Source organism: Chrysemys picta, chromosome 22 (genome assembly GCF_011386835.1).
Source record: "Chrysemys picta bellii isolate R12L10 chromosome 22, ASM1138683v2, whole genome shotgun sequence".
Taxonomy (NCBI): Eukaryota; Metazoa; Chordata; order Testudines; family Emydidae; genus Chrysemys; species Chrysemys picta.
The window spans coordinates 1910045-1937865 of record NC_088812.1 but is presented as its reverse complement, the minus strand read 5'-3'; the positions used below and the strand labels follow the sequence as shown (position 1 = coordinate 1937865).

Here is a 27821-nt window from a genome sequence, read left to right as displayed (position 1 = left end):
TCTCCTTCCATCCATCACTGGTTGGTAAAGCCAACACACATGTGGAATTAACATCTGGAGCCCCAGTTTCTTAGCAGCGCCCCAGGATACGGAGTACAGAACTCTCCTCCTTACAACGCTCTCCGTATTTGAGAGAAAGCCACCACTTCACGGTGGATTGAAGGCCCAATATTAGAAGTTAGTTTAGGTAACAGAGGACAGAAGCTGCAAAACACAACCTAGGTTGTGGGTAGTTTGCAGTCGTTTTTTTCTCTCTAAACTTTGTTGCCTTTGATATGAAGTTACCAGAGGGTGGTTTTCTCTTTCCTTTAAGAGGAAGTCACTTGGTTTAAATATATGAGTGCAGCCAACCTGAGCCTTATTCTGAAGTCACATGCGAGACTTCGGGGGGACGTATTCAAAGTCATTGCAGAATAAAGTTCAGGTTTGGTTACCACGGATACCACAGGCGAGAAGGGGAATAAAACAGACGGCAGCGTATTCTGACCCATCTCTGACTGCAAGCAATGAAGGCCGCCCCACAGCGCATGCAGCAGCCCTTGCTTAAATCAGCAGGAAAGTCATGCTCCAGGTAGCTAGCGTCTAATGATTGATCGTATTGCATCCACTACGCTACCATCAAACCCCCTTACTGAAGGGTAAGTGGCTGGGAAGTAATGTCTTTGGGTTTTTTCAATAAAAGTGCAAGGGTAAGGGTTCTCTTTGGCTGTGGAGCCAGACGGTTACATTTAAACCTACGGATTATGCTGTTAAAGAGGGCAACTGACAGATCAATATAGATTAATATATGCCACACAGTTAATGATTAATATCAGCAAGGCAATTTACAAGTAGGTGTGCCCAATGGGGAGATAACCTGGAAACATGCAGTCTACAGAACTTGTAAGAATCGCCTTTAGTTTTTATATTATATATCAATAAAAATAAACCAATTCAGGAACGCACGCCCTTCGCTTTGAGCACATGCAAGTCAAGCTTTCCTGAATTGAGAGTCAGAAGAACTGGAGGGGGGGGGGGAAAAAGAGGGGGTTGGAGGGAGAGAAAAAACACACCACCCCCACATTACCCCCCCCCCCCCATTAGAAAGGGAGATGTGACTCACTCAGTTTCTATACTAATTACAAAGAGAAGGACACACTGAAGTTTCTACGGATCGTTTCCATTCCAAAAATTTAATTGATCATATTAGACTAGAAATTTGAACACTTAGATTTTTTTTTTTTAAATCTGTGACACTTCGACTGTAGGCGGCACTTTTCCCCAGTAGGCGCTGGTTGTGGCACGGAGTCCGGTCAGTAGTGCAAACATCCCTTTAGATTTGATGGCAGGTGGAGACACCCCCCCCAAAAACAAAATAGAAAGAGGGGATGAAGGATGAAATTAACGCAAACATCAAGAAAATAAATAAATCGTATTTTACATACAGGAAACAGCTCCGACCAAACATATACAAACACACAATAGATACTATGTATAGCTGTACACGGCTATTTACACCCTTCGACAGAAGAAGAAGTTGAATCTGTCACAGCTTCAGGCCAGAAGGGGCGCGTTCTTCGCGTTGGTGGGTAGCCTTGTTCCCCGGCCCGAGGGAACAGGAGTGCTACACCAAGGCGGGAGCCTTGTCCCTTTGTGATCTTTAACCTTTAGATCTCGTAACATGACGGGGGCCTCCCTGCACTTTTATCATTAAAACTCATCCGTGCAGAATCCCCCGCCGCAGAGACAACGGGGAAGGGACCAACTCAGACCAGAAAGGCCACATTTAAGCCCCGATCCCACGAACGTTTGTGAGCAGAGTCACTCCAATGCAGGACCGGGCTATCAGTCCATAGACGTGCATAGGGAATGCCCGTACACGCTCGAGCATGGGTAGAAAGAAGCTTCATTGCTCATGAAGGCTTCGACGACGTTTCGTTCTGGGTATTTTTGGTAGGGTGCAGAATCGAGCTGACTCGAGTCCTGCACATTTTTTTTTGTTTTTTAAATACAAAGGCAGTTCCAGGGGTGGGGCTGTGAAAAGGATTCAGACACAGCAGAAGGGAGGGGGGCGCGCAGCCGGCTTAGACGTTACCAAGACGCAAAGTGCTAAGGCATGTGGCAACTGTAAACGGTAAGAAGAGTCAGACCACGCTCGCGTGGCGTACGTTCCCTACTGCCCCGGCCAGCACAAGCTGTTCCTCTCTGCCCTCCCAGCCAGAGGCTAATGCAACGACACCTCTTTGAACCCGACCTGGATTTCCTCCTTGTGGCCCCCGCCAACCCTGCAGCGCAAGAGGGAGGGAAAAAACAAAAGACCGTGCAAAAAAATACACAACCCCCCTGAAAAGAACCCAAAAAAGTGCAAGGCGGGTGGGGGAGACGTTCCAGCGTTTGAACCCGGCGATGACAATCGGCACCCACCGGCCCATCTCCGAGGAACCGTCCTGTTCAGCAGGAGCCATGCCAGCGTCACCGACCGAGAGAAGCACCTGGGTTGTGCCATATCTGCCCGGGGGCGGGGGGAGGGTCTGAAGACTTATCCTGCTTGGGAAAGGGAGATGGTACATGTGTGTGTGTCGGGGTGGGAGGTGGGATTCCAGATCTAAGCAAACATCCATTCCCCAGAGGGGGCACACGCAGACAGACACGGAGTACAGATGTGATGGTAGCACCGATTTGGTTTTTCAGTCCCTGATACAGATCTGGCTCCATCCTTCTTCCCTGCCGTTAGTCCTTTAGTGACATCGACCAGCTGTAGGCGCGGGGGGACTCCCAGCTTACATCCGGAGAAGTTGTGTTTCTTTCCACCTGCCAGATTTCTTTTCTCCTTCACACGCAAGAAAAATTCTCCTCCTGTCCCAGATCAAACGGAAGAAAACCAGCAGGTACGTCCCCGGGGGGAAAAAAATCGACGGCATCGGATACAAAAAGTATTAAATATATAAAACATAAAAAACCCAAGAGTCAAACCACATGCGTCTCCTCCCCCGAGCGCCAAGCAACCAGTGTGTTGGGGGAGAAGCAGCGAGGCTCGTCAAGTTACTCAGGAAGTGGTGCGGCACTGCGGGCGGGTTGGACGGTCGTTAAAGAATCAAAAAGTCCGGGGGGAGAAAGACGTGGCGCGTCCCTCCCTCCCGTGAAACGAGCAGCAAAGTCTGGCAGGAGGCACGTCCCAGGTTCACGCAACGTCGTCTTCCAAGCTGACGATCTGTCTCTGTTAAGGAAACACATTTCAGCCGTTACCAAAGGTTTCTCCTTCGGACAAGCTACGGGGCAGGGATCTAGCTATGCCTCAGAAACCAAACGAAGCCGCTGCTTCAGACTTCAGGGTTTGTCCCTATTGGGTGAAGCTCTGACTAGCCAGGGTGTATCAGCCATTGGGAAACAGGATGCAGGAACTTCTGCTTCAGAAATTGCTTGTGCTAAAGCAGAACTCCCCTTAACGGTGTCCTAGCCCCTATACTGCCAGCAGCTAAGCTACTCCGATTCCAATTGGGTAGGGGGCAGTGTATTCCCAAGCCTCCTGAGAAGGTGTGAAATATTATCGGTGAGACGAGCAGGGACTTTGCCAAAGCCCCAGGCTGGGTGGGAAACACCCCCCCAAAACTCTGGACAAAGCAGATTCAGTGACCCCGCAAATATGTGTCTCAAATACAGGAGTCAATTTCCCTGCATTTTTTGAAGCAGCCAACTTTGGCATGTCCCACATGAAATGTTTGGGTTTGAAACAGCTTTTTGTCTAAGCAATTCCTTTCAGAACAAGCAGTGGACAAAAAACCCAGAATCTTATTTTGTGTGTTCTCCGAGTTGCTGACAAACCAAACGCAGTTTTTGGCCCAGCTCTGCTCAGACGTTCCTGGCTGCCGGCCCTGCATCCAGGCCACGCCCGCGGCTCTTGGAAGACAGACAGGGGACATACTTGGACCACGGGCTCCTTGCCACCTGCAGACCTCCCGGCTCGCGTCCTCGGTTTTGCAGCTGGATTTTGGCGGGGAGCCGGCTTACCGATGGGTACGTGTATCCGTCCTGGCTCCGACAGATGTGAACCTCGTCCTCCGTCGTTTTCTGATAAACGGGGTTGTCGAAGTTGATGCTGTTGATGTTCTTGAGGCGCCAGTTCTTCCATACCAGAAATGCACCGAAGGCGATTAAGCTAATGAGCACTGGGGGGGGGAAGGGGGAGGGGGAGAAGAGAGACATTGTAACTGCTGGAATTAAACACAAGACCCGAGAAGTTCTATTCAACCCCCGCGAGGCAATGGTACAGTCCAGATCGATTCACCACGGACGATGCTGGGATGTGAAATCCCCATGGAGCACAGAGGTCAGAGCGAATCACCAGTGGGAGGGAAGGAAGGATCAGAGGTAACTGAGGTCTCTCTCTCTGGTACTGAGACCCCGCTGATGGGGACTACAAGTGCCTCACAATGTGTTCATCCCCACAGCAGCGCTGCTATTCCCCATTGCACCGATGGGGAAACTGAGGCAGGCGCCCACCCCAGGGATCCCCAACGCATTCCTAGGAGAAATTCCTTCCCGACCCCAGACCAGGGCAAGCCGCTGAACCCGATGGCCACGGCCAGACGCCTCAGCAGCCAAGGCGAGGAACAGCCAGGATCCAAGCCCCCGGTGATTTCGTTCGCAGAGAAAGGAGGCTGCTCGGGGCAGCCAGCGTTTTAGGAACAGGAACTTACCCAGTGGCAAGACAACGGAGAGCGCAGTGGGGCCGCTGTGCTTGTCCTGGTTGGTCTCAGCAGCAACATCGTTGCGAGCTGGAAGAGGGGAGAAGCCATTTAGCATGCAGCAAAGGATGGGGCTGGTGGAAAGTATGGCTTGTCTATCCCAGGAGCTGCACAGAAATCCCACTGGTCACAGCATCGGACAGAGCGACTGGTTGACTCCCAGCTCTTCTGCCGCTGATTGCGTCAGACTCCTTTTACAGGTGGGGAAACTGAGGTACAGAAGCCCAGTGACCTCAGGCAAGTTGGTGCCTTGGCAGGATTAGAACCCAGGAGTCCCAACTCCCATTCTCCCCTGGCGTCTACTCGTGAGACTACACTCCTCTCCCAGAACCAAAAATAGAAGACAGGTGTCCTGACACCAAGAACACCCAGCTCTAACCATTAGACCATGCTGCTCTCCCCGAGTTGGGAGCATAGCCCAGGAGTCAGGACTCCCAGTCCCCTCTGCTCTAACCACTAGACAGCATTTCTAGCTATGGTTCTGGACAAGGGAGGATGTTGGGGGGGGGGTGTGCGAATAGAAAGGCATTCTTACCCTGCTGGGAGAGAGTGACCATCTCTGACGTGGTGAGGTCAGGGCCGTCCCTGGCATGCGTGTTCGGCACCCCAGCCGTGGCAGCCGGTGGCCTTGCTGTCTGCTTCAGCGTGCTGGTCGTGGTGAGCAGCCGGGCCAGAGGCGTGGTGCTGGGGGCGGTGGGGACTTCTGGATCTGGGAGGGGAATTTAATGCTTAGCGGAGGTTTCTCTGCCCCTTTTACTGGCAGCCTCGGGAGGTCAAGTGACTTTCTTTGTGTGATGGTGGGGGTCAACAACCACACTGAGAATAGGACCCAGGAGTCCTGGCTCCCCACTCCCTTGCTCTAACCACCAGGGAACATTCTCTCCCTCTCCAACAGGACCGGGCCGTCTACAGAAAGCTCGGCACAGATGCAGCGGGACATGGAGCTGGCACCTGGCCCCCCAAGTGTTGGCTGATTCCCCCACGTACCTTTGGCGCAGCTCCTCATGTCTGCAGCGAGGTGCAGGGCATCGGGGCAGGCACAGGTGTACTTGGGCGAGTGGCTCGTGATCTGGGGGGCCGGGAGGCACAGGTACTCGCAGCCGCCGTTCGGGAGAGGGTGGTTCTCGCACCAGTTGACACCTGGGAGGGCACAGAGAGTACAGGCCTGAGCACCGAAAGCGACGGGGTGGGGCTGCGGAGACGGATGGAGGGATTCTGCAAGGAGATCCCAACGCGGGGGCAGAGAGTCACGCGGCCCACACGCCCCGGTTCGACCGGATGAGCGCCTGCCGTACCTGCCGGCTGCCTCAGGTTGTGATACAGGACGATATCTTCCGGGGAAAACAAGTCTTCCGCCACCAGGGTGACGTTGGCGCCGGTCAGGCGGTTGGCGCTGAAGATGGCTTCATTGAGGATATCCGTCCAGAACACTTTATCCTGAAGGGGGATTCGAGATGGAGAATCAAAAAGACGCCCCCCTCGTTAGCCACTGGCTCCTCCCAACACCCACCCACCGAAAAAAACCCGAACAGCATGTGCCAGTGACACGAGCAAATATTGAAAGAGGCAGCAAACGCCTGGCCTCTGGCTCCAGAGCACGGTGCAAGGTCCGGGCAGTCCCCGACCTTCCTCCTCTAAGTGGGATAGTCGACCCGACGGACTGAATCAGGGGTTGAAGAGAGGCCAGAGATTTAGCGACGTCCCCATTCGGACCAGCCCCTACGTGCAAAGCACTTCAGCTGTAAGCTCCTGGGACTGGCTTTTCCATTGCGTCTACACAGCCCCCAGGAGAACGGGGCGGTGCCAGACCACATTGGAGCCTGTACTGCAATGTCACCCACCAACACAATCTCAGTGTCGCTACCGCAGGTGCTGGGACAGGCTTAACTCGGAGGTGAACGTTTTCCAAGAGTGACTAGCAATTCCTGCGGGTCCTAATTGAGATCCCTTAAAGTGGCTGGATTTTCAGGGGGCAGGTTCTCAGCGCTCGCTGTGGGGGCAGGGGAAAAAGCCAGGCCTCCTGTCAAGTCAGGCAGTCACAAAGAGGCACCCACGTCACTAGCTGCGTTTGAAAGTGGGGAGACGCCAGGGGCAGGTACTTAGATTTTGTGCCCGGGATGTTCAAGTTTCCACCGTGGATTTCGCAAGGCTGATCCAGACAGAGGAGCTTCGACCCAAGACTCACCTCAAAGACGGTGACGGCGAAAGGGTGAGCCAGTCTCTCCTGGTCCTCGAGGATCGTTTTCCTGCTGCCCCCGTTGACGCCCACGCTGGAGATGGAGTGCAGCTTGGAGTCCACCCAGTAGAGGCGCTGGTTTACCAGATCTGAAAGAGACCCGGGCACGGTGAAGGCTCCAGGACAGCAGAGATCTCGCAGGGAGCTGAAGCACTCAGCTAAGAGGCCTTCTAAACAAGTCAGACTCCTCATTCAGCCAAGCCCCGGAGAATCCAGCCACGTGAAAGGAACACGTTATGCTCCAGTCTGTGCGAACGCTCCCCAAAGCGCTGCCAAACACCCAGCAGCACTCCTCGTACGCCGCGTGGCCGAGAGGTCAAAGGAACCCGATTGAAACGGGACACGTCATCGATCGATTCAGGAGCCTCGCTTCAGACATCTGGCCTTAGGCACCTAAATCTAGATCTTCCTAAGTAAGTGGACTGGACTGATTTTCAGAAGCTCCCAAGAAACTCACTCCCTGAGGAGCTGAGTTTTGGGCTCCCAGATTTGAAAACTTGGCCAATAAACTCCCCTCTGTGTGGGTTACTGCCCCCCACTAAGCTGGTTAGACTGGAAGGAGCTTTAAGCATCTTAGTTATACTCTAGCCCCGATGGTGGTTCTCGGACCCATAGAAACGCTGGGATGAAAGGGGTCACTGCATCCTGTGCCCAGGCCAGTGAAACCACACTGTCAAACTCCCTTTGGGTTTCCGATCAGTTTCCACCTGAGTTCTCCTCCCCAGGCGCTCCTCAAGGGAATGTTCTTTCAGTTCTGTGCGTGCCCTTCTGTCGGGGAACAGTGGGACCCACAGACACCCCCCCACCCTCCATACCTAGAGTTATTCCATTGGGCCATTCGATGCCATCTTTCACCAGCGGGAAGCTGTCCACGCCATTCAGCCCGCTCTTGGCAATCTTGGCAGAAGTCCCCCAGTCAGTCCAGTACATGAAGCTGCCAGGAGGGAAGCACAAGGAGATTAGAAAGCACCGCTCACCGGGGACCCGCTAAGCTAGCGCGACATGGGGGAGACAGCTCTGAGTCTGGGCATGGAGCTCGAGCCCATCTCCTGCCAGGGCATCAGACGTCCCCTCAGCAACGCAGACAGAGGAAACTGCCGCTTCCCCTCCTCCCGTTACACACGAGACGGCTTTAAAGGCACGTACCCATGGTTGGGATCCACCACGATGGCACGTGGCTTGGAGCCGGGCTCCTCGATCAGGGTCTTCCTCTTGGCGCCCTCCCTGTCGGCCACGGAGACGGTGCCCAGCGCCGAGTCCGTCCAGTAGATGTTCCCGTGGACCCAGTCGACGGCGATGCCGTCGGGGGCTCGGAGGCCGGTGCTGATCACAGTGGTGTGGTGGGTAGAGTTGTCAGCCTGGTCTAGCTGGGTGCTGTGGGGGAGAGGAGACGGGTTAGAGCCGGGGCTTGGCCCCAGCGGCACTGGAGGAGCGGTACCAAGCGCGTCCTCACAGCGGGGCCGTGGCTGAGCAGAGACAACGGGCCAGCCGGCGCAGCGCCAGCGAACTCCACGGAACTGCGTCGGGTCAAGGGCAAACTCTGGCACTGGTGAGAAGACACCAGACCAACGGTCCTGAAGACAGACGGCCTCTAGGCACAGGACAAGGACAGCTAAGGGAGCAGCGGGGCCAGCTTTTCCCCAGCATGCATCACCCCTCCCAGCCTAGGGAGGAGACCTCCCAGGCATCTCTGCTGGGGCTACCACGAAGGGGCTCATGGTTTCACTATGTGGACCCCCCTCCACTGGGAAGCGTGATTAGCTTCTTCGCTGCAGGGTCGATCAGCTGGGGGTGGCTGTCACCCCCTGCTGGGGCGGGTTCCCACGGCTCAGTGTGGCTCTGGGGCCCTGCCCGTCGCCAGCAGAGCCAGGGTGCCCCAACTTTACCTGTAGATTTTCTTCTGAGACAGGTCAGACCAGTAGATTTTGCGCTCGGCGATTTCCAGGTCCAAAGCCACCACGTGTTTCAGGTGGGAGATGAGGCTGCCGTAGTCGCTGCGATCCAGCGTCATGCGCCGCACTTCGTTGCGGTTGGTGAAGAAGAGGTACGCGATGGTGCCTGGCAGGGCCGGGAAGGGAGAGAGGGGCCATGAGACAGGGCCAGACAGTCACGCTAGCTTAGACCTGGGCAAGATGTGCCAGGTCCCCGTCCCGAACGGGAAGAGGGAACCGCCAGGCAGAGCTGGAAGTTCACAGCGATAGACAGTCTAATACCAAGACACCGGCTGTCACCATGGCAACAACCGTGGCCACAGCCCCCATCCCACAGGGCGCTTTCCGCCTGACACCGCCAGGCACTGGGAAATAGCCAGTTGGTTTCTCATTAACCACTCCGTTTTCTTAAGCAAACATCCTTCTCTCAGATTCTGCGAGCGCCACCTGATCTTAAGGCAGGGAAGTGTCTTAAAACCAGTCCCTGGGGTGGGCACCGGGCAGCCCTGAAACAGCTGGCTTCACGGAGGGACTAGGAACCAGATGCTGCAATGCACTGGGAAGCAAACCCCAGTTTTCCAAGAACACCGCAGTATTTTTTAAGAGCCCAGCCCGGCCAAAAGACACAGGAGTGTAGGTCACAAGAGGCGTCCAAGAACCGGGAGTTGCTGACTTACCAATGGCTTTGCAGGTTTTGGTAGTGAGGTCAAGCTGGTAACCTTCGTTACATTCACACTTGTAACTTCCCTCCAGGTTCACGCAGATCTGGCTACACGTATCGGGGTTCAGACACTCATCAATATCTGCAAACCCCAAGAGGAAGCCGTTAAAAACCCCTCGAAACGCAAGAGACAGGATGCCCCAGCAGAGATTTTAAATAAAAAAGAAATAACTTTATTTCTCTAACTCCCGGGAGGCAGAGAGCCGCAGGCGTTTGCTGGGTCTCAATCCCAGGGGAGCATTTCAGTTTGAGTTACTCGGAAGGGGTCTTGCCAAGGTAGACCGGGGAGTGGGCTTCAGAAAGGGAGCTACATTTACCACTGTAATAAAAACCGGCTCGCCCCGATTTCAGGGCTAGGGATGGCGGCCAGAGCCAGAGGTCGCCTTACTCATCAGCAGGGCACTGTGGAAAGCCAGCTGCTCTACGCTGAGCGAAGCCACCTGCACAGCAAGGGGGGGACTGGCCGTCACACGCCTGTTCCCACCCAACAGGCCTGCCTAGATCAGGATGGAGTAGGACCTCCACTGGCCGGCCGCGGTGCTGTTGGGAACGGTCACTGGACTCCGACCCTGCCGCTTAAAAGCGGACATTACCCCTCAAAGCTGCAGAAATCTCCCCCACGGCCAGCGAGAGGCCATTAAGACTGGTCCGGACCGGTCCCCGCAGCTGGCAGTGGATTTTAAAGCCATATCCAGCAGTCGGCGGGAGCGTGACGGAGGGGTGGAGAACCTACCTTCACATTTCTTCTGGCCAACCAGCTGGTAGCCCTCAGGACACAGGCACTCGTAGCCAAGCTTGAGATCTTTGCATATGTGGGAGCAGCCGCCTTTGTTGGCCAGGCACTCGTTTGTATCTGGAAGGAGACCGACTCGGCGTGAGCTGAAGAGCTTTGCTCAGCATAGTCACCTAGCCCACCCGTCCCTCCAAGGCCGGCGAGACACCGCGCTGGCCCGAAGCGGAGGCGCTGACCGCCCCTTCTCAAAACCCACCCGAGAGTCGGTAATATCCAGCATTTCAACAGCAAAGGCGAGAGCCAAATTGCAAGACACTTGGGATCCCAGCTGTGCTCCCCGGAACGGACGATGCCCTCCTCTGGCCCAACGCCAGACAGAGCAAACTCTTACCGCACTCCTTGATGGGCTCGTCGGACCAGTCCCTGCAATCCCGCTGCCGGTTGCACACTTTGTCCAGAGCGATGCACTCCCCAGAGCGGCACTTAAACTTGTCAGGCCCTTCGCAGGCAGTCACTGGAAGGAAGGAAGAAGATTCTCTTGAGTTTCATGCTGGGCTTCTCTTGCAAGACAGATGAGCCCTGGATGGCTGTTCTTCCCCACTCAGCCACATCTGCAAGAGCTGGAGAGGCTGCCAGCGGACTCCAGCAATGCAGAGAAAGGCCAGGGCTGGGGTGTTCACTCTTCCCTCTCCTCCGGCTAAGAGCTCAGCACAGCAGCTCACGCCACATGGAAGTCCCACAGTTTTGCTAATCGATCATTGTCCTGGACCTGGCTGGGTACTTTGGGAAGTGCTGGGTTCCGACTGTCCTGACGTTTTATTGACTGCTTGGGAAGTGTTTGACTTGCCCTCAGAGCCTTTGTTGTAAATGGGTAAGTCAAATAAATCCAGAGCCGAAATCCAACCCCACCGAGCCACTATGGCACCGGAAACCAGCGCGAAAGCGCAGAGATCTTCCCAGCGGAGGATCCCGTTCCCACCACGTAGGATAAAGCCCCTTTACATCACTCTGGCAATGGAGGGGCCTTAAAACGGTCACAGGGTTTATGCTCCTGGAGGATTGACTGAGAACAGGAACCGTTAACTAACAATAGGGACATTAACAACGTTCCTGGTAAGCAGGCTGCTACATTTCTGCCTCTAGCCTGCCTCGTGCATAACAAACAGCCCGACCCTGCCGTGCCAGCCAGCTGCAGTAGCAAGGGACAGGGACAGAATCAGTCTCCCTCTCTCTCTCTCTCTCTCTCTCTCTCGTCAGCACACATGTGCACCCAGCCCTGCAACCCCTCTCCCCCCGACGGTGACCAATCACGCAGGAACGCACGCCCAGCGCCTCCTCCCGTCTCTGAGGCTGCTCCGAGCACGCTGGAACAGACATGCTGCCAGGGAAAAGGTGCGGGTCCCCCGGCAGATATTTTTTGCCTTTTTCTGCCCCCATTTTCCCTGCCAGCCTGGGAATCCAGCACCCTGTCTTAAGCCAGACACGCCCGTCTGCTCCAACACAGACCCAGGTCTGAACCACGTGCCTCAAAGCTGCAGACTTAACTGAAAGGCACTTAAGAAGTGTTCCTGTCTTTAACACTCAGATGCCCAATTCCCAATGGGGTCCAAACCCCAAAATCCATTTCGCCCTCTATAAAACGTATACAGGGTAAACTCATAAATTGTTCTCCCTCTATAACACTGATGGAGATATGCACAGCTGTTTGCCCCCCCCCAGGTATTAATACATACACTGGGTTAATTAATAAGTGATTTTATTAAATACAGAAAGTAAGATTAAAGTGGTTCCAAGTAGTAACAGACAGAAAAGTGAATTACCAAGCAAAATAAAACAACACACAAGTCTAAGCCTAGTACAGTAATAAAACTGAATACAGATAAAATCTCACCCTCAGAGATGTTTCAAGAAGTTTCTTTCACAGACTAGACACCTTCCTAGTCTGGGCACAATCCTTTCCCCTGGTCCAGCCCTTGTTCCAGCTCAGGTGGTAGCTAGGGGATTTCTCATGACTGCAGCCCCCTTTGTTCTGTTCCACCCACTTATATCTCTTTTGCATAAGGCGGGAATCCTTTGTCCCTCTCTGGGTCCTACCCCCTCTTTCTCAATAGAAAAGCACCAGGTTTAAGATGGATTCCAGTTCAGGTGACATGATCACATGTCACTGTAAGACTTCATTACCCACTTGCCAGCACACACGTATACAGGAAGACTTACAAGTAAAACACACCCATCTACAGTCAATTGTCCTGGTTAACGGGAGCCATCAAGATTCCAAACCACCATTAATGGCCCCCACTTTGCATAACTACAATAGGCCCTCAGTTCTAGTTCTAGTTTCAGACAGATACACGAGTGGTACATTTAGACAAATAGGATGATCACACGCAGTAGATTATAAGCTTTGTAATGATACCTTACAAGAGACCTTTTGCGTGAAGCATATTCCAGTTACATTATAGTCACACTCCTCAGCCTATGGTCATAAAATCAGAGAGCAGCGTCCCATAGGCACTGCTTGGGACTGCAGAAGCTTGTTCAGCTAGAGAGATTCTGGCCAGAACAGGAACTATTGGTCTCAGAACAGCTTGGAGAGCAGCGGTGACCCAGCTCAAGCCGACAGGAGGCGGCCCTGGGCTTGTCGAACGCCAGGTCACGTGGGTCTCTCGGCTGGGCCCACCCCGCGCCACTCACCGTTCTCGCAGCCGACCTCGTCGCTCAGGTCTTTGCAGTCGTACTCCTGGTCGCACTGCCGGCTGCCGTGCACGCAGGCCCCGTCGCTGCACTGAAACTCGTCCGGGCGGCACGTGGGCTTCGCTGAGGGGACGGAGAGGAAGGCAGAGATTTGGGGACCCAGCCGCAAAGGCAGCCGGCGCAGGGTTTCCCGGGGAAAGCCAAGGCGGGTTTCTACCCCGCTCGTTCGAGGGGCTTTATTTAAATCCGACCCCAAAGAGCACACGGTGTCTCTGGGCTGGAGCCGGTCCCGGTGGGAGCGCGCGCCAGCTGAACGAAGGGTCGCTTGCCAGGAGGCAGGTGGGCGACGTGACTATCAGATGAGCCACTCCCAATTCATCCCCTGATCAGGGTCAGCCCAGGAGACGGCCAGGCAGGGATGGGGTCACTAGCCTCGGTTTGCCAGAAGCTAGGAGTGGACAACAGGGGATGGATCACACGATAATGGCCCTGTTCTGGTCACTCCCTCTGGGGCACCTGGCATTGGCCACTGTCGGCAGACAGAGCACTGGGCTGGATCTGCCCCAGTCTGGCCGTTCTCATGGCAAGGCCAGGTTTTCCCGCCCCCACCATGCTTCAGCCAACAGGCGCCCACACCAGATCAGTGTCCGGGGCGGTCCCAGGCCTCGCCCGAGGCTGACCCACTACAGGCAGTTGGGAGGGGGGAGACTGGACCAGCAGGAAGGGAACAGGCCTCAGGCCTTCCCCGCGCGGCTAGGAATCGGCAGCTCCCGGGCCCCGCCCGCCGTACCACAGTTCTCCTCGTCCGAGCGATCCCGGCAGTCCAAGCCCCCGTCGCAGCGCCACTGCGCGTGGATGCACTCCCCGGAGCCGCAGTGGAACTCCAGCGGCGAGCAGGGCCCCGGGGTGGGGGCCGCCCGCCCACCGCAGTTCTGGGGCCACTCGTCGGAGCCGTCCGGGCAGTCGGGGTCGTCGTCGCAGGCCCACAGCTTGGGGATGCAGAGGGAGCTGTTGCACTGAAACATGTCCGGGTTGCAGGTTGGGGCGGGGCAGTCGGCCTCGTCGCTCCCGTCCTCGCAGTCGTGGTCCTCGTCGCAGACGAAGGCCAAGGAGAGGCACTGTCCGTTGTGGCACTGGAACTGGTCATCCATGCAGCGCTTCGGGGCTGGAGAGGGGGCAAGGCGGGGGGTGATCAGCGGCCCACACCGGGGGCGGGGCTGGAGAGAGGGGCAAGGCAAGGCGGGAGGGGAGGGGGAAAAAAAAGAGTGGCCCATGCCGGGGGGGCTGGAGAGGGAGACTTGGCCCCTGTAACAGCCTGGGAGCTGTTCCCGGAGCGAGCTCAGCTCCGTCTACGCGTGCAGCGGTCACACCTCGGACTGCAGCCCAGGCACCAGCCCTGGTCGACGTGCAGCGAGGTGCCTGAGGTCACAACAGAGCTGGGGATAGGACCCAGGAGGCCTGACTCCCAGTTCCCCCTGCTCTAGCCACTAGCCCCCACTCCCCTCCTACAGCTGGGAGCAGACCCTCCCCCCCGCTTCCCCCCAATCATGATTCCCAGTCTTCCCCTAGACAAAGCCAGTCCCTCCAGCACCAGAAACTCCCGCACGCCTGCTCGGACGCCAGGCCGTGCTCCATGAAAAGCCCGGCGTGCAGGACGTCCTGTTAGAGCCGTTGGCTCCAGGGGCCAGAACGGCCCCGTCTCCGAGCGCCACTTACCGCAATCCCGCTCGTCGGCACCGTTCTCGCAGTCCGCCTTGGCGTCGCACCGCCAGGAGGCCGGGATGCACCGGTTAACGCGGCCCCCGCAGCCGAACTCCTCCGACTTGCACGTCACCGACTCTGGAGGAGACAACGACCAGGCACTGGGTGCAATCCCTGCTAGCACAGCCGGCCCTGGCATCTCACCCCGGCCGGCCCAGACCCTCCCTCCCTCCCTCTCCTTTCCGGCCGGTGCCGATCCCTGGCCAGTTGGTCCCCATTTCTTCTTGGGCCACCTTTGGCCTTTAACAGCTCTTCACCCTCCCCGGGGGTCCCCCCTGCCCCCTCTCGCTAGGCAGAGCCAGCCAAGCTCCGCGTCTCCTCCCGCCAGATCGGCCCTCGATTCCCTGCTCGGCCACCCAAAGCAGCTACTTACTGCAGGTCTCCAGCCACTCGTCGGACTCGTCCTTGCACTCCGGGCTGCCGTCGCACACCCACTTGGAGGGGATGCACTCGCCGTCCTGGCACCGGAACTCGGTCTGGCCGCATTGCTCCTCTGCTGCCAGGGAGAGAAGAGACCACCGGGTTAGCCGCGGAGAGGAGAGCGAGACGGGCTCCCGGGGGCAGCAGCCGCTCGGGAACGTTTGATCAGGAACCAGGCTGCATTGCCGGAGACGGACTAGACCCGATAGGCCAAGTTCCAGCGAAGCTGCAGCCGGAGAGAACGGGCCAGACCCTCCGCTCCGCAGCAACGTAGCTCTGCTGGTTTAAGTCAGCATAGACCCACTGACGCCAAGGGAGCCATCCTGATTCACACCAACTGAGCATCCGGCCCCTAAACCCATCCGAGAGTGGGAGGGGCAAACCAAGCTCTCTCCGGATCTTTGGACGCAAGCTGTTATCCCAGCTCCGACCGGATCCCCACTTTCCATGGGGATGGGGTCCCCCACTTGAGCACAGCCACATTTTAAAGATCGTCATGGTAGATGCAGGGAGTGAATTTGTGGCTTCAGTAGGTCCAGACTTCACCAGTGTCTTTTTACAGCACCGTGTCCCCGTATGGTGCTACAGAACCCACCCGGGCACTGAGCGCGGCCGTGAAGCGTAACCTAGCAATTCCCAGTCTCCCCACACCAGCTGAGCACTGAAGAATCGCTCCTCCAGCCTCGACCCCTTTCGCCAACGCAAGCATCAGCATCGCTGGAGAGGAAAGGAAGTTAACGCTCCTCGCCATCCACAGGAGACAGGGAGCTGGTGTCCAACCAGTGCTAAGAAACACCGTCACCAGACTAGAGACCCCCACTTCTTCCTGTGTCTGCCGACTGGTTTAATCAAACACCCACAAAATTCTTTTCTAAGCAGAAGCGTGTGTTGGGTCAGGGACGACAGCATCCACGAAGGGTCCGAGCCAGATCGAGGAGGGTCAGAAGTACTATTGCACGGGATGAAAAGGGGCTGCAGGGGGAATTTCAGTGGATTGTTTAAATATTCTCCGCTTGGCTGTGAAAGCTACCAGAAGGAGCCGGGAGTTTTTAGTAGGAAAGCAGGGTACCTTTTCTGCTACGAAGTTCCCATGTCTTGGCTAGCGGCTACAAAGCACTCTGCGTGCTACCAGTCTAAAAGGGACCCAACGGGGCCACACTCTGTGGCACTGCCGGGGAACGGCAGCACGTGGAGAACATGGGGTTTAGGAGACAGAAGGCGCCTTGCTCTGGTGGGACAGAAGCCGGACTCGAGAACAGAACGGCTCAGCCCTGCCAATGCTTGGGATATTTGACAGCCTTTGTGAAGGCCCAACTTCTGGAGTCTGGTGATTTACATTCCTTCCCCCCCAAAAATCAGCTTTAATTTAAAAGAGAAGCCATCTAGCCCCCTGGCTGCTGGGGGAATCTCAAACATGTCAGCCATACCCAAGGTCCTTCTTTGGCCCCCAGCACCAGAACAGCTGAGCACCTGACCGAGTTTAATGTCTTTATCCTCACAAACACCCCTGGGACGCAGGGTAGGGCCATTATCCAGGTGGGAACAGAGGCCCAGAGACTGGGCCAAGGTCACACAGGGGGTCTGTGGCAGAGCCAGGATTTGAACCCAGACCTAGTGCTCTATCTGCTGGACCACCCAGGTCCTACACCAAGAGACGCCACTTTTAAGATCTCATGATTTTATGGGGCCCCAACTCAGGATTGTGTGATCACAGACCCATAGAAGATCAGGGTTGGAAGGGACCTCAGGAAGTATCTAGTCCAACTCCCTGCTCAAAGCAGGACCAATCCCCAGACAGATTTTTGCCCCAGATCCCTAAATGGCCCCCTCAAGAACTGAACTCACAACCCTGGGTTTAGCAGCCAATGCTCAAACCTGCTGCAGGACGCAGAGAACTACACTGAACTACAGTGATTCGTGGGCACTAGGCCATTCTGCCCTGGCAGGCTCCTGCCCCCCCATGGACCAGTCCCGGGGGAAGCACCTGACTGGCATGCGACACGCCCGGTGAAACAGACACACGCACAGCTCTGGCATGAGCTGACTCACGGCGCACTGGGTTTCCTCCCACGGCTGCTTGTACGGTTACTACAGCTTCCGCCCTGCTGCACGCCACCGAGTTTCAGCTGATTCACAAGACCTCACTTCACACACCCTTAGAACAGGGGAGTTGGTGTCACAGTCGTCACCGCGAGGAGGAGCCAGGATCACACCACCAGCGCCCGGGGCTCGGCCCAGCTATTCATCTTCCGAGATAAGCGCTCAAAGGGCAAGTACTTTTCCTGCCTGGCTCCACCGCCGCCTCCGTGTTTGCCAGCCAGAGCCTTATGCAAACAAGACACCATCAGGCAACCGAGCCATGGGGACATCTTTGGCACAAGATGGAAATCTATTCCCTGCCTTCACACGCACAGCCGGCCGTGTCACCAGAGTTTAAATCCGGCGATCGGACGGCCTGAAGTAAAAGCCTCCCCACCCCCCCAGCTGAATTTTGCAGCTGTTGGTCCGTGTCTAGTATACACCTTGTTACGGGTTTTATTGGATTGCACCAATGAGGAGGGATAATGGCAGACTGAAGCCTTTCTAGAAGTCTAGGATATAGCCGGTCCTGACCACATTGCCCTTCCCAGGCAGGGCTGGCTCTAGGTTTTTTGCTGCCCCAAGCAAAAAAAAAATTTTGGATGCCCACCCGTCCCAGCCCTGGGCTCCTCGCCGCACCCCCCCTGCCACCCCAACCCTGGGCTCTCACCCCACCACCACCACCACCCACCTGCCACTCCAGCCCTGGGCTCCCCCCTACCCCCACATCATTGCCCCCGCCCACACACCTCCTGCCGCCCCAGCCCTGGGCTCTCACCCCACCACCACCACCCACCTGCCACTCCAGCCCTGGGCTCCCCCCTACCCCCACACCATTGCCCCCGCCCACACACCTCCTGCCGCCCCAGCCCTGGGCTCTCACCCCACCACCACCACCCACCTGCCACTCCAGCCCTGGGCTCCCCCCTACCCCCACACCATTGCCCCCGGCCACACACCTCCTGCCGCCCCAGCCCTGGGCTCTCCCCCACCTGCATCCTCCTTCCGCTGCAGCCCTGGGTCACTGGTTACTCACTCCCAGGGCGGGTCATTCAGCAGGAATTTTGGATGTGCACAGAACACAGACAGGATTGGTTCCCATATGGTTACAGAACTGCAGTAAAGTGGAACCATTTTCAGCTTGTGTGGATACCACACACCAGAGGATATCTGGATGCTTATTATAAGACTGTCCTCCATAAATGAGGAAAAGTTGAGGTGCCTTTATTATTCTTTTGTTCCAACTCTTTCTTTCTATGGGGAATTTGCCAATGTAATATCACTGTCTTCCTTTTACACAAACAAACAAACAAACAAAGGCTGTTGAAAATAGCAATTCCAGTCCTAATAACCACTGGGAAGCATTTCTCGCTCAATTTTATCCTACTTTTTCTACAGCAAGTTCCAGTGGATCAGTACATTTGATTGGGGAGAAATGAAGTAACAGCCGCCCAAACTGAGCTTGTGCCCTCCTGAATTTTGAGGTGTTCAAATCTGGAAGGCAGGTGCTGGGGGAGGGGGCTGTGGCTCTGCAGGGGAGCACGGCAGCATCTTATGCAGCAGCGTGTCTGGCGCTGCACGAAGCCAGACACGCTGGTCTGAGTGGCACGGTAAGGGGGCTGGGAGGTTGGAGAAGGGGTAGGGGGTTCCGGGGGGCAGTCAAGGGACAGGGAGCAGGGGGGGGTTAGATGGGTCAGGGGACAGGCAGCAGTTGGATAGGCATGGGAGTCCCAGGGGTTTGTCAGGGGACAGGTAGGGGGTGGCGTCCTAGGGGGGAAGTTGGGGGGTGTCTCAGGAGGGGGCAGTTGGGGACAAGGAGAAGGGAGGTTTAGATAGGAGTGGGGTCCTGGGGGGCAGTTGGGGCAGGGGTCCCAGGAGGGGGTGCTCAGGGGACAGGGTGCAGGGGGGTTGGATGGGTTGGGGTTTCTGTGGGGGGCAATCTGAGGGAGTGGATGGGGGCAGGGTGGGGCTACCCTCCCTCCCCGTGGAGTGTCCTAGTTTTTTAATGTTATAATATGGTCTCCCTGCCCTTCCCAGCGCAGCTCTCCATTCACTGCATGCTGCAGCATGAGGTCTCAGCTACCTCCCTCCCTCCCCAGTCCCCCCCTTTCCTGTTGGTAGTGGCCAAGGGAATGCTGGGAAATGTAGTTCTTTCCCTGCTCCAGGGCTGGCTCTATAGGCAGGGAGCTAACCAAGGAACTACAGCTCCCAGGGCCCCTTGTTGGTTCTCAGCTCCCAGGCTGGGTCCCCCGGCTGCCGCCCCTGCAAACGGGCTGCCCCAAGCACGTGCTTGCTTCGCTGGTGCCTAGAGCCGCCCCTGTTCCCAGGGCCTGGAACGGTCACTGATTTGCAAATCGTGTGGCACTGAAACGGACGTGAGCCGGGCATTTTATCCAGCCTCGCTGGCTTATTTCACCTGGCATCCGAACAAGAGCAATCAGATCGTAAGGCACCCCGAGAGGCGCTCGGTAACGTTCTTCCTGTGAAGGAGGAGACACAAAATGGCAGCTGCGGCTCCGGCAGGAAGGCATTGAAAAATGCAACCCACACACCACCTCTCCTCTCCTCTCCGGCACCACACGCCACCTGGGACTTCCCTTCTGTTTTTAAAACAGGGCTTTGCTGGATTGGATTTCACTCTAGGGAAGTTCACTGACACACAGCTCCAAAACCCTGCATCTCTTGAGGGGAGCTGCAAAAAACAGACACCACAAAGGCCTGGGCTACACCAAACAAGGAGGTCAGTTTAACTACGTCCATCAGGGGTGGGGAAAATCCACCCCACTGAGCGCATCGTTACACTGACCCAAGTCCCCGTGGAGACAGCACTAGGTTGACAGATGAATTCTTCCGTCCATCAGGCTACCGCCTCTTGGAGGGGGTCACCTGCGCTGGTGGGAGACTCTCTACTCTGCACACGTGTTTTAAGGGTAGACAGTCCTCAGATGGGGTTGTTGCTACACAGACGTCAGCTGATGGGCAGAAGGATCCAAGAAAACAAACAGCATCTGTATCCGGGGAAGCCAGATCCCAGCAACGTGACAGTCGCCTAACGCGGTCCAAAGTCTCGGACATCAACCTCTAAAGTGGTCTACTTTAACCACACGCAGCCATGCCAAATGCCAGACTCTCGGGGATCAGAGGCCGGGCTCCTGTCCTACGGCCAGCAAGAGCTCGCAGCTCTGTCTGTTACAAGGTCAGACCCATCAAAGTGGCACTAGAGACATCCCTTGGTTTCACTTCACTTTGGAGACACCCCGGTTTCCCTATTCGATGCTGCCTGGGAACATACATGCACTCGCTTAGCTTCGGGGCTGCTCCCACCTTTCGGGCTTTTCAGGAGAAGGGCCTGAGTACGTCCACTCGCCTGGGGGGAGCTTTTAGGGGCTCATAGCCAAGTGGAGCGTCACTTGCCGATTTCAACGTTTTCTGCCCCTCGCATGCCGTAAGGGTGTCACGGAGTATAGGGGGACTCAGGGCCCTGCACCCCCGGCTTCCTGGGATTCACCATGACTCTCAGCCAGCCAGTAAAGCAGAAGGTTTATTTGGATGACAGGAATACTGTCCAAGACAGGTCTTGCAGGCACAGACAACAGGACCCCCTCAGTTAAGTCCAGCTTGGGGTCCCAGGGCATCCCAGCCCGCCCCCCTTTGGGGGGGGTCAGAGCCATCTCTGTCTCCCAGCCATCTCTCCAGCCCGCTTCCAGCACACTGCCTTCAGCGACCCCTCCCACAGCCTTTGTTCAGTTTCCCGGGCTAAGGAGTCACCTGGCCTTCAACCCCTTCCTGGGTTCTCATGTTACACTCCCAGGAATGCGCCCCCGGGCCGATCCCATCCTCCAATGCAGACTATCCCAGCACACTCCCCTGTCAGCATCCACAGACCACAGTGAGAACAGGCCCAGTTCGTCACAAAGGGCAAGAACCGTACAGCTCGGCCACACCACGGTAATGCTGAGCCCACACAGAGCTTGAATGTGGGAAACTGGCAGGGCCCAAGCAAGGTTACGAAAAGGATTGTCGGGCACAATTTGCTGCTCAGTTTCCAGTCAAGGCAGCCTACTTCCCTTTAACCCATTAGCACAACCCAGCAAGAGACGGAGGCCGCTCGAGGGAATACTTCAGTCAACGCACTGCAAGAGAAAGCCCCTCATTCGGCTTCGCCCAGGGAGGCCCCGTCCGCTATTGACTGCGGAAGAAGAGTGGCCCTCCCGAGGTTTACATCTCTTTGTACAGCGAGGGGTGCAGCCCGATCCCCAGCATTGGTGCTGGGGATTTACGTGCTGTACAACTAAACCGCGCCGCACCATTTTATCGCCGTGCCAACGGGAAACTGGAAAGCATTGAGGAGACATTTCGACGGCGGAGCCCCAGGAGAGGGGCGTCAGCTGACGAGACTCTCAGAACGGATTTTCTGAGCCCAGCCTCGGGGCAGCCCGCATCCCATCGGCCCATGGTCAACTGACCCTGGGCCTGGGTGGTTTGCGGATGGTATTTTGGAAGAGACGCTGCCACATTGGCCAGCGCAGGCGCCCATCTGAGAAACCCTTTGAAATTTACATTAAAAAGTTTAAGCAACTCAAAAAAAACCACCACCCCAGTTCCTTTTCAAATCGACATCCTCAATTATCGTCCCTAAAAATCAAATTAAAAGTTAATTTCTTGTTTCTAGGACTAGTTGAGAAAAATATACATGTCACCAAGAGGCAAGAATTCCTTTTGCTCTCCACGCTCTGTGCGGACAGCAGATGCGTGTGGCAGGCCAGTACGCTCGGCAAACTTTAAATACTTGTCACTGCAGAACTGTGATGTTCTGTTTGCTCCAGTTGTAGATTTAGGACTGGATTTTTTTGGCAGCTCAAGTCACCCTTTCACGTGACAGCCGATTTCTAACCCACTTCCACGGCAGGTTCCACTTTGCTACAGACTGTTCGCAAGTCCTGGTTATAGAAGCCTACAGCTACTCTCCATTTCAGCTGTCTCATGTCACAAGTTCAGGATAAGACATCACTCCAGCCCCTGCCTAGTTTGTAAGAATGCCTGGCATATAGTCAAATTCCTCAAATCGCTGGCAAAGCCAACTGCAAAGCCCCTTTGCCTGGCACAGGAGTCTGGAGCATCACCTCCCTGTAGCAACGGCATCGTGCCCTTGCCAGCGCCCAGAAGGATGAATGAGTAACACTCACTCCAGAGGCTGTACTCGATCCAAAGAGCCATGTGCATTCATTAGTGGCATTTTGCTGTGGGTCGCACTGGAGCATGAGCAATTGAAACCCAGCGTGTCTCCATTCAGCCTTCAGAAGGAAGCGGAGAAGCAAGGGAACGGATCCAGAGGGCCTGGAATGCTTTCCTGGAATCACACTCCAGAAGACCAAGGGCACGAGGCAATTAGCACAGATGGCAGGAGTCCAGGGTGGGGGAAAGAGGGAAATCAGGAACAGCTCATAAGGCCAAGGCAAAGTAATTACAAAGTAACTGTGGAATTACTCTACAGAATTAGGACCAGATTGACAAAGGCACCTGAGTTCGGTTGACAGTCAATGGGAGTTTCCTGCCCTACGTTCCCTACAGCTTACCGAGCCCTGGGGAAATCAGAGGCAAGGCTGGGTTCGTAGGGGAGTGACTCCGCCTGGCGCTCTAGTTAGATGAATGCTAGAGCAACACCTGCAGCTAGTAAATATCCAGGTGCTCCCCTACAGTAGTTTTCATTCCAGTACCCCCCCCCCCAATGTACAGCAATGGCGGCTATCCAGATCCAGTGTTTGTACCCAAGCAGGGGCTGTGGATTCGGCTAACTAGGATTTTGGGCTACAGAGATAACTGGGCGAGCGTGGCCACGCTACAGAGACACCTTTGGCTGCTGAACATACAGGTGGATATTTCCCTACAGAGGCATAACAACTATCTACAAATTCACACACAACCGAGTTGTTCGGCTTTCTTGGACAGAGCCCAAGTGCCCATCCCCTGGCTGCAGAGAGCAGCGCCTGAGGAGAGGCCGGTGTAAAAACCTCCCATGCAGGAGTGAACTCTGGGTTCAGGATCTCTCCCCACCCCAAAACCATGCAAGTCTCCGGCCAGGAGCATTTAGAGATCTAGCAAACGCCTCCAAAACGCCAACGTGCAAACCACACTGCTAGACACTCAAGAATGCGGAATATGAAATTTTGCCAGCCACCCGACTTTGCCCAAAAATGGGGGTTGTCATAAAAAGACTACAGTGAACCACCACTCCGGGTAAGCAAGGAAACGCCCATCTGACACTCCAAGCAACAGGCATTTGGGTGCAGACAAAGCCCTTCCGAACAGGTTCCCGTTCCTGCACACGGGTGCAGGACGCTGCCAGGTGGGAAAGGTTTAGCCCCTTGCACTGGTGTAAGTGAGGACACGACAGAGCGACGCAGGACCCTGGCTCAAAGCGCCGAGCACTCTGGGGACGACACGGAAACGCGCCGGCGCACCAGGAACAGGCCTGGAGGGGTCACATTGAGAACAGCCCTCGGCATTTCAAAGCAGGGCTCCTCGGAGACACACGCCGCAGGCTGCCTGACAAGGGGCTTTGGCCTCGGGGCCGTGGCCCTGAAGCTTGTTTATGGATTTTGAGAATCGGTGACTAAGCACAGAGCCGGGCTGCAGCTCCCCGGGGCCCTGCTGCAGTCAGGGTGACCACGCGCCGCCCCCCCACCCCCACGTCTGGCTTGGCCACAGACATGAGTATGGGGATCAGCCGCAACCCCAAATCAGCAAAGGGGCTGACGCCCCAGGTCCCCCTCCCCCTGGCTGGGGTGCAACTCTGGCCACGGGTGGGGTGTGTGTGTGTGTGGGGGGGGGGGCCGGGAAGAGACACCTGCACCATGGGGCTCTGGGGGGAGGCAGCCCTGGGTTTGTGGGGGTGGGGGAAATGGGATTGGGGGGGGGGGGGGGAGTACACAGTGGGGGGCTCATGTGGGGAGGGGGTTTGATGCAGACGCTATGGGGGGGGTCATTGAGAGAGACCCCGGGGAGTCAGGGGGTCATGTGGGGAGGGGGGCTCACATGGGGGGGTCATAAGAGAGAGGGGGGCTCCTAGGCTGGGCAGCGCCCAGCTGCCATTGGCCAGAGGGGGAGGGACCACCCCGGTGGCCAGTTGCAGCCACGGCCAATGAGCGAGGGGAGAGCCCAGCCCGTGGCTCCTCCCCCTTCCCTTCCCGCCCATCCAGTGGCCCCACCCACCCACGGTGCCAAATTCCCCCCTCCCCATGTTCTCCAGTTCCCCCCACCCTGACAGTGCCCCCCGTTGTGTGAAACCCATTACCCCCCTCAGAGCCCCCACACACCAGGCACCCCTCCCTTCAGCGCCCACAGAACACCACCACATGCCCCCCACCAAGCACCCCTCAGACCCCCCCATGCACCCCCAGATCCCCTCCCAGCACCCCCCATTGGCCTCAGAGCCCCACCATACACCCCCTCAGAGCCCCCAGAACAGCCCCACCAAGCACCCCTCAGAGCCCCAGGCGAGATGCCACCCCCCCCCCCCAGGCCAGCCAGGGGTCATCAGCTACTCATCCCCCCCCCCCCCCCAGCCCTTTTCCCTCCCTCCCCGCCTTGCCCTGCAGCCCTTCCCTTCGGGCCCAGATCCCCAGCGGGCTTCGGGCTCCAACAGGGCTGTGCAGAGCATTCAGGGGGCCTGGGGCAAAGCGATTTCGGGGGCCCCTTCCATAAAAAAAAAGTTGCAATACTATAGAATACTATATTCTCGTGGGGGCCCCTGCGGGGCCCAGGGCAAATTGCCCCACTTGCCCCCCCCCCCCCCGGGCGGCCCTGGCTCCTAATGCCCCTCGACAGGGCTTTGGGCTCCGGCACCTCAACCCCAACTCCCCAGTTCAACCCCCCGGCGCGTCCCCACTGCATCGGGCCCCTCCCGACCAAAGTTGATCAGTAACTCATGGGGGGGGGATTGACCCCTCCTTCTTCAGAGAGCGCCCCCTCCCCCCCCCGCAAGATCTAGGGGTTGATCCGGGGCTCGGGTGTCAATCCGGAGTAAATCACTCGGTTCGAGTCCAGCCAGGCGTGTAAACGGGATGAGAACACAAGCAACAGGTGGAGACCGATGGGCCCTGGATGTTTCCACCTGGGTTAAGGGGTGGCTAGGAAGGGGGGGGGGGTGAATCCACCTGTACCCTCCCCCCCCCACACACACAGAGGGGCTGAGCCCCCCCAGACTTCCCAGCCCCTCCCTGGCCAGGTGCGCCCCGGAGAGTGACTGAGAAACAGACCAGGGAGGGAGCGGTTTGACAGTAACCCCCATAGGGCGCAATGAAGGGGGGTAGAAAAGCCCCCACCCTGAGAAAGGCGGGGTCCCCCCCCATCTCGCTGCAGTGATGCTAGGAAAGCAGAGAGGGGATTCCTGGCGAGGGGGGGGCTCCAAGCTGCACATCACACTGTGGAACCGCCCAGACACCCCCTTTCCCCCCCCCCTGGAGCAACAAGAACCCCCAGACCGAGCCAGACCCCCCCCAGCCAAGCGCCCCACGTGCTTCCCAGGGGCGCTGCCACCCCCAAGTTGCAGCTGATCGGGGCCCTTTGGAGGCCCCCCCCGGCCCACGCGGGCTCTAACCTGAGCTTGCAGCGGCTCCACGCAGGACGAGTAGCCCCAGAGCCAGCAGCGAGGCGGCGACCCCTGCCCGTGCCATGCTCGCTTCCCCCGGGGGCGCCTGTCCGTCTCGCGTGGGGTCCCAGGCTGCAGCCCGCCCCGGTGCGCTTTAATCCCAGTCTGATTGCAAACGCATGTGGGGCTGGAGTCACGGCCTTTCAATGGGCTGCCGAGGGGAGGGGTTTAAAGTGGGGTGATTTTCAAACCGCTCCACATCACAGGCGGGGGAGGAGCTGGGAACGCACGATGTGACATAGGCGGCTTAACCCTTTCCACACACACCCCCCCACACACCCTCAGCCTGGCCTTGGGGCGGGTGCTGAGCGCCTCCCTCCCCGGCCACAAGAAACAAGGTGGGGACCGTGTTTTCCCCTGGCTGGGGCATTTACCAACACAAGCCCTGGTGATGGCCTGTCTTGATGGCCCCCGAACCAGCCCCCGGGTCTCAGCTGATCCCCCCTAGCCCAATAGCTACAAATCAAGGAGTGAATTTGTAATGTTGGTGTCTTACTCCTGCTAGCAAAGTGCTTTGGTTTCCCCAGCGGCCCAGCGCTGCAGGAACGCAGCCGAGCCCTAAGACTGATTTAGGAATAAGGGGGGGTGGCACAAGCTCAATAAAAGAGCCTTCAATTCAGAGGCTCACACTAGGTCAGGGGTAGGCAACCTACCCCGCGGGCTTCGGGCTCCAACAGGGCTGCCCAGAGGATTCAGGGGGCCCCCGAAGGCAGCACGCGAGCTGATTTTCAGTGGCACTCACACTGCCTGGGTCCTGGCCACCGGTCCGGGGGACTCTGCATTTTAATTTAGCTTTAAATGGAGCTTCTTAAACATTTTAAAAACCTTATTTACTTTACACACAATAGTGGAGATCTATATTATAGGCTTATAGAAAGAGACCTTCTAAAAAGGTTACAATGTATGACTGGCACGCGACACCTTAAATCGGAGTGACTAAACGACGACTCGGCCCAGCACTTCTGAAAGGTGCCGACCCCTGCGCTAGGTAATCCCAGCCCAGCCCCATCTAGTCCGAACGTGTGAGGGGCCAGTCAGGAACCCCAGGGGGGTTGCATTCCCTACCCTCTGCTTGTAATCCAGGGCTGTGGTTGCTTTCTCAATGTGCTAAGAGCATGAAGCAAAGCTGAATAATTCTCCTGCCTCTGCTGAAATCTAGATAATGCCATGCTAGAAATCCAGGGCCTGGCCTGGGGCCTTGATGCCCGCTCTTCTAGGGGGAGGCAGCCGGCACGGAGATATTCCCAAAGAAACACCAGGCCCGATTCTCTCGGCACGTCCAGCCGCGTAGATTCGTCGTAACTCCCCCAAAGTCAGTGGACTTACTCTGATGTAAAAACTGGAGTAAGAGAGACAGGACCCAGGCCCAGTGATTCTGTGGGGGACGCTGCGGCAGGCACATGCCCCCCGGCTTTTCAGAGCCATTCCCCACCCACTGCGGGGAAGCTGAGATCTAGAGCTTTTTCTGGGGGTGCAGGAACCCGGGTTTGCACCAATCCCCTCGGTTCTCATCATTTTACCTTGGCTTAAAGGTCCCCTGAGCGGCCTCAGGCTGTAAACTTTCAGTGGTGGGTTCTAGGAGTTACAGTTTCCAGCAAAGGTGGAGCTGGGCAAGAATCTAACGCTCATGGAGCGTCGCTGCGGGTTACAAGACAGCGGCGTTTCCCTGGGCCACACAGGGAATCCCGGCCTGTCTTTCTGTGTTTGTTAAAGTGCTTTGGGATCCGTGGGGATGAAAGGGATTGTAGAAATGTACGACATTTACTATTCACAGAGGGAGGTGCAATAGTGACTGAGGCCGATGTGAAGCACTCGAGCTGTAGCAAGAAGCATCAAAATATTGAAATGTTCTTTGATCTCTCTCTCTCTTTT

General features: G+C 56.7%; 1 protein-coding gene across 2 annotated transcripts; it reads right to left on the bottom strand.

Annotated features, from left to right (window-relative positions):
* Positions 1-1392: 1392 nt before the first annotated feature.
* On the bottom strand, positions 1393-26141 carry LDLR (low density lipoprotein receptor). Of its 2 annotated transcripts, none has more exons than XM_005279561.4 (18): positions 25899-26141; positions 15174-15293; positions 14756-14878; positions 13830-14204; positions 13040-13162; positions 10737-10859; positions 10346-10465; positions 9569-9694; positions 8847-9018; positions 8107-8334; positions 7776-7894; positions 6910-7049; positions 6020-6161; positions 5712-5864; positions 5260-5433; positions 4677-4754; positions 3988-4145; positions 1393-3196 (listed from the first exon to the last, which is right to left on the bottom strand). In XM_005279561.4, the coding sequence occupies exons 1-18, from the start codon at positions 25972-25974 to the stop codon at positions 3161-3163; spliced, it is 2586 nt and encodes an 861-aa protein (XP_005279618.2). In that variant the 5' UTR covers positions 25975-26141; the 3' UTR covers positions 1393-3160. The 2 variants fall into 2 exon arrangements, with proteins under 2 accessions (XP_005279618.2, XP_005279617.2); XM_005279560.4 differs by having other exon boundaries at positions 15174-15296; positions 25899-26108.
* Positions 26142-27821: the final 1680 nt, after the last annotated feature.

Bases quoted from the DNA above. Each gene is read 5' to 3' on its own strand.
- LDLR (XM_005279560.4), bottom strand. From the start codon at position 25,974: ATGGCACGGGCAGGGGTCGCCGCCTCGCTGCTGGCTCTGGGGCTACTC. The intron at 7,050-7,775 runs GTATGGAGGGTG...GGTCTCTTTCAG, and splicing joins GCCCAATGGAATAACTCTAG to ATCTGGTAAACCAGCGCCTC. The intron at 5,434-5,711 runs GTACGTGGGGGA...TTCCCCTCCCAG, and splicing joins CATGAGGAGCTGCGCCAAAG to ATCCAGAAGTCCCCACCGCC.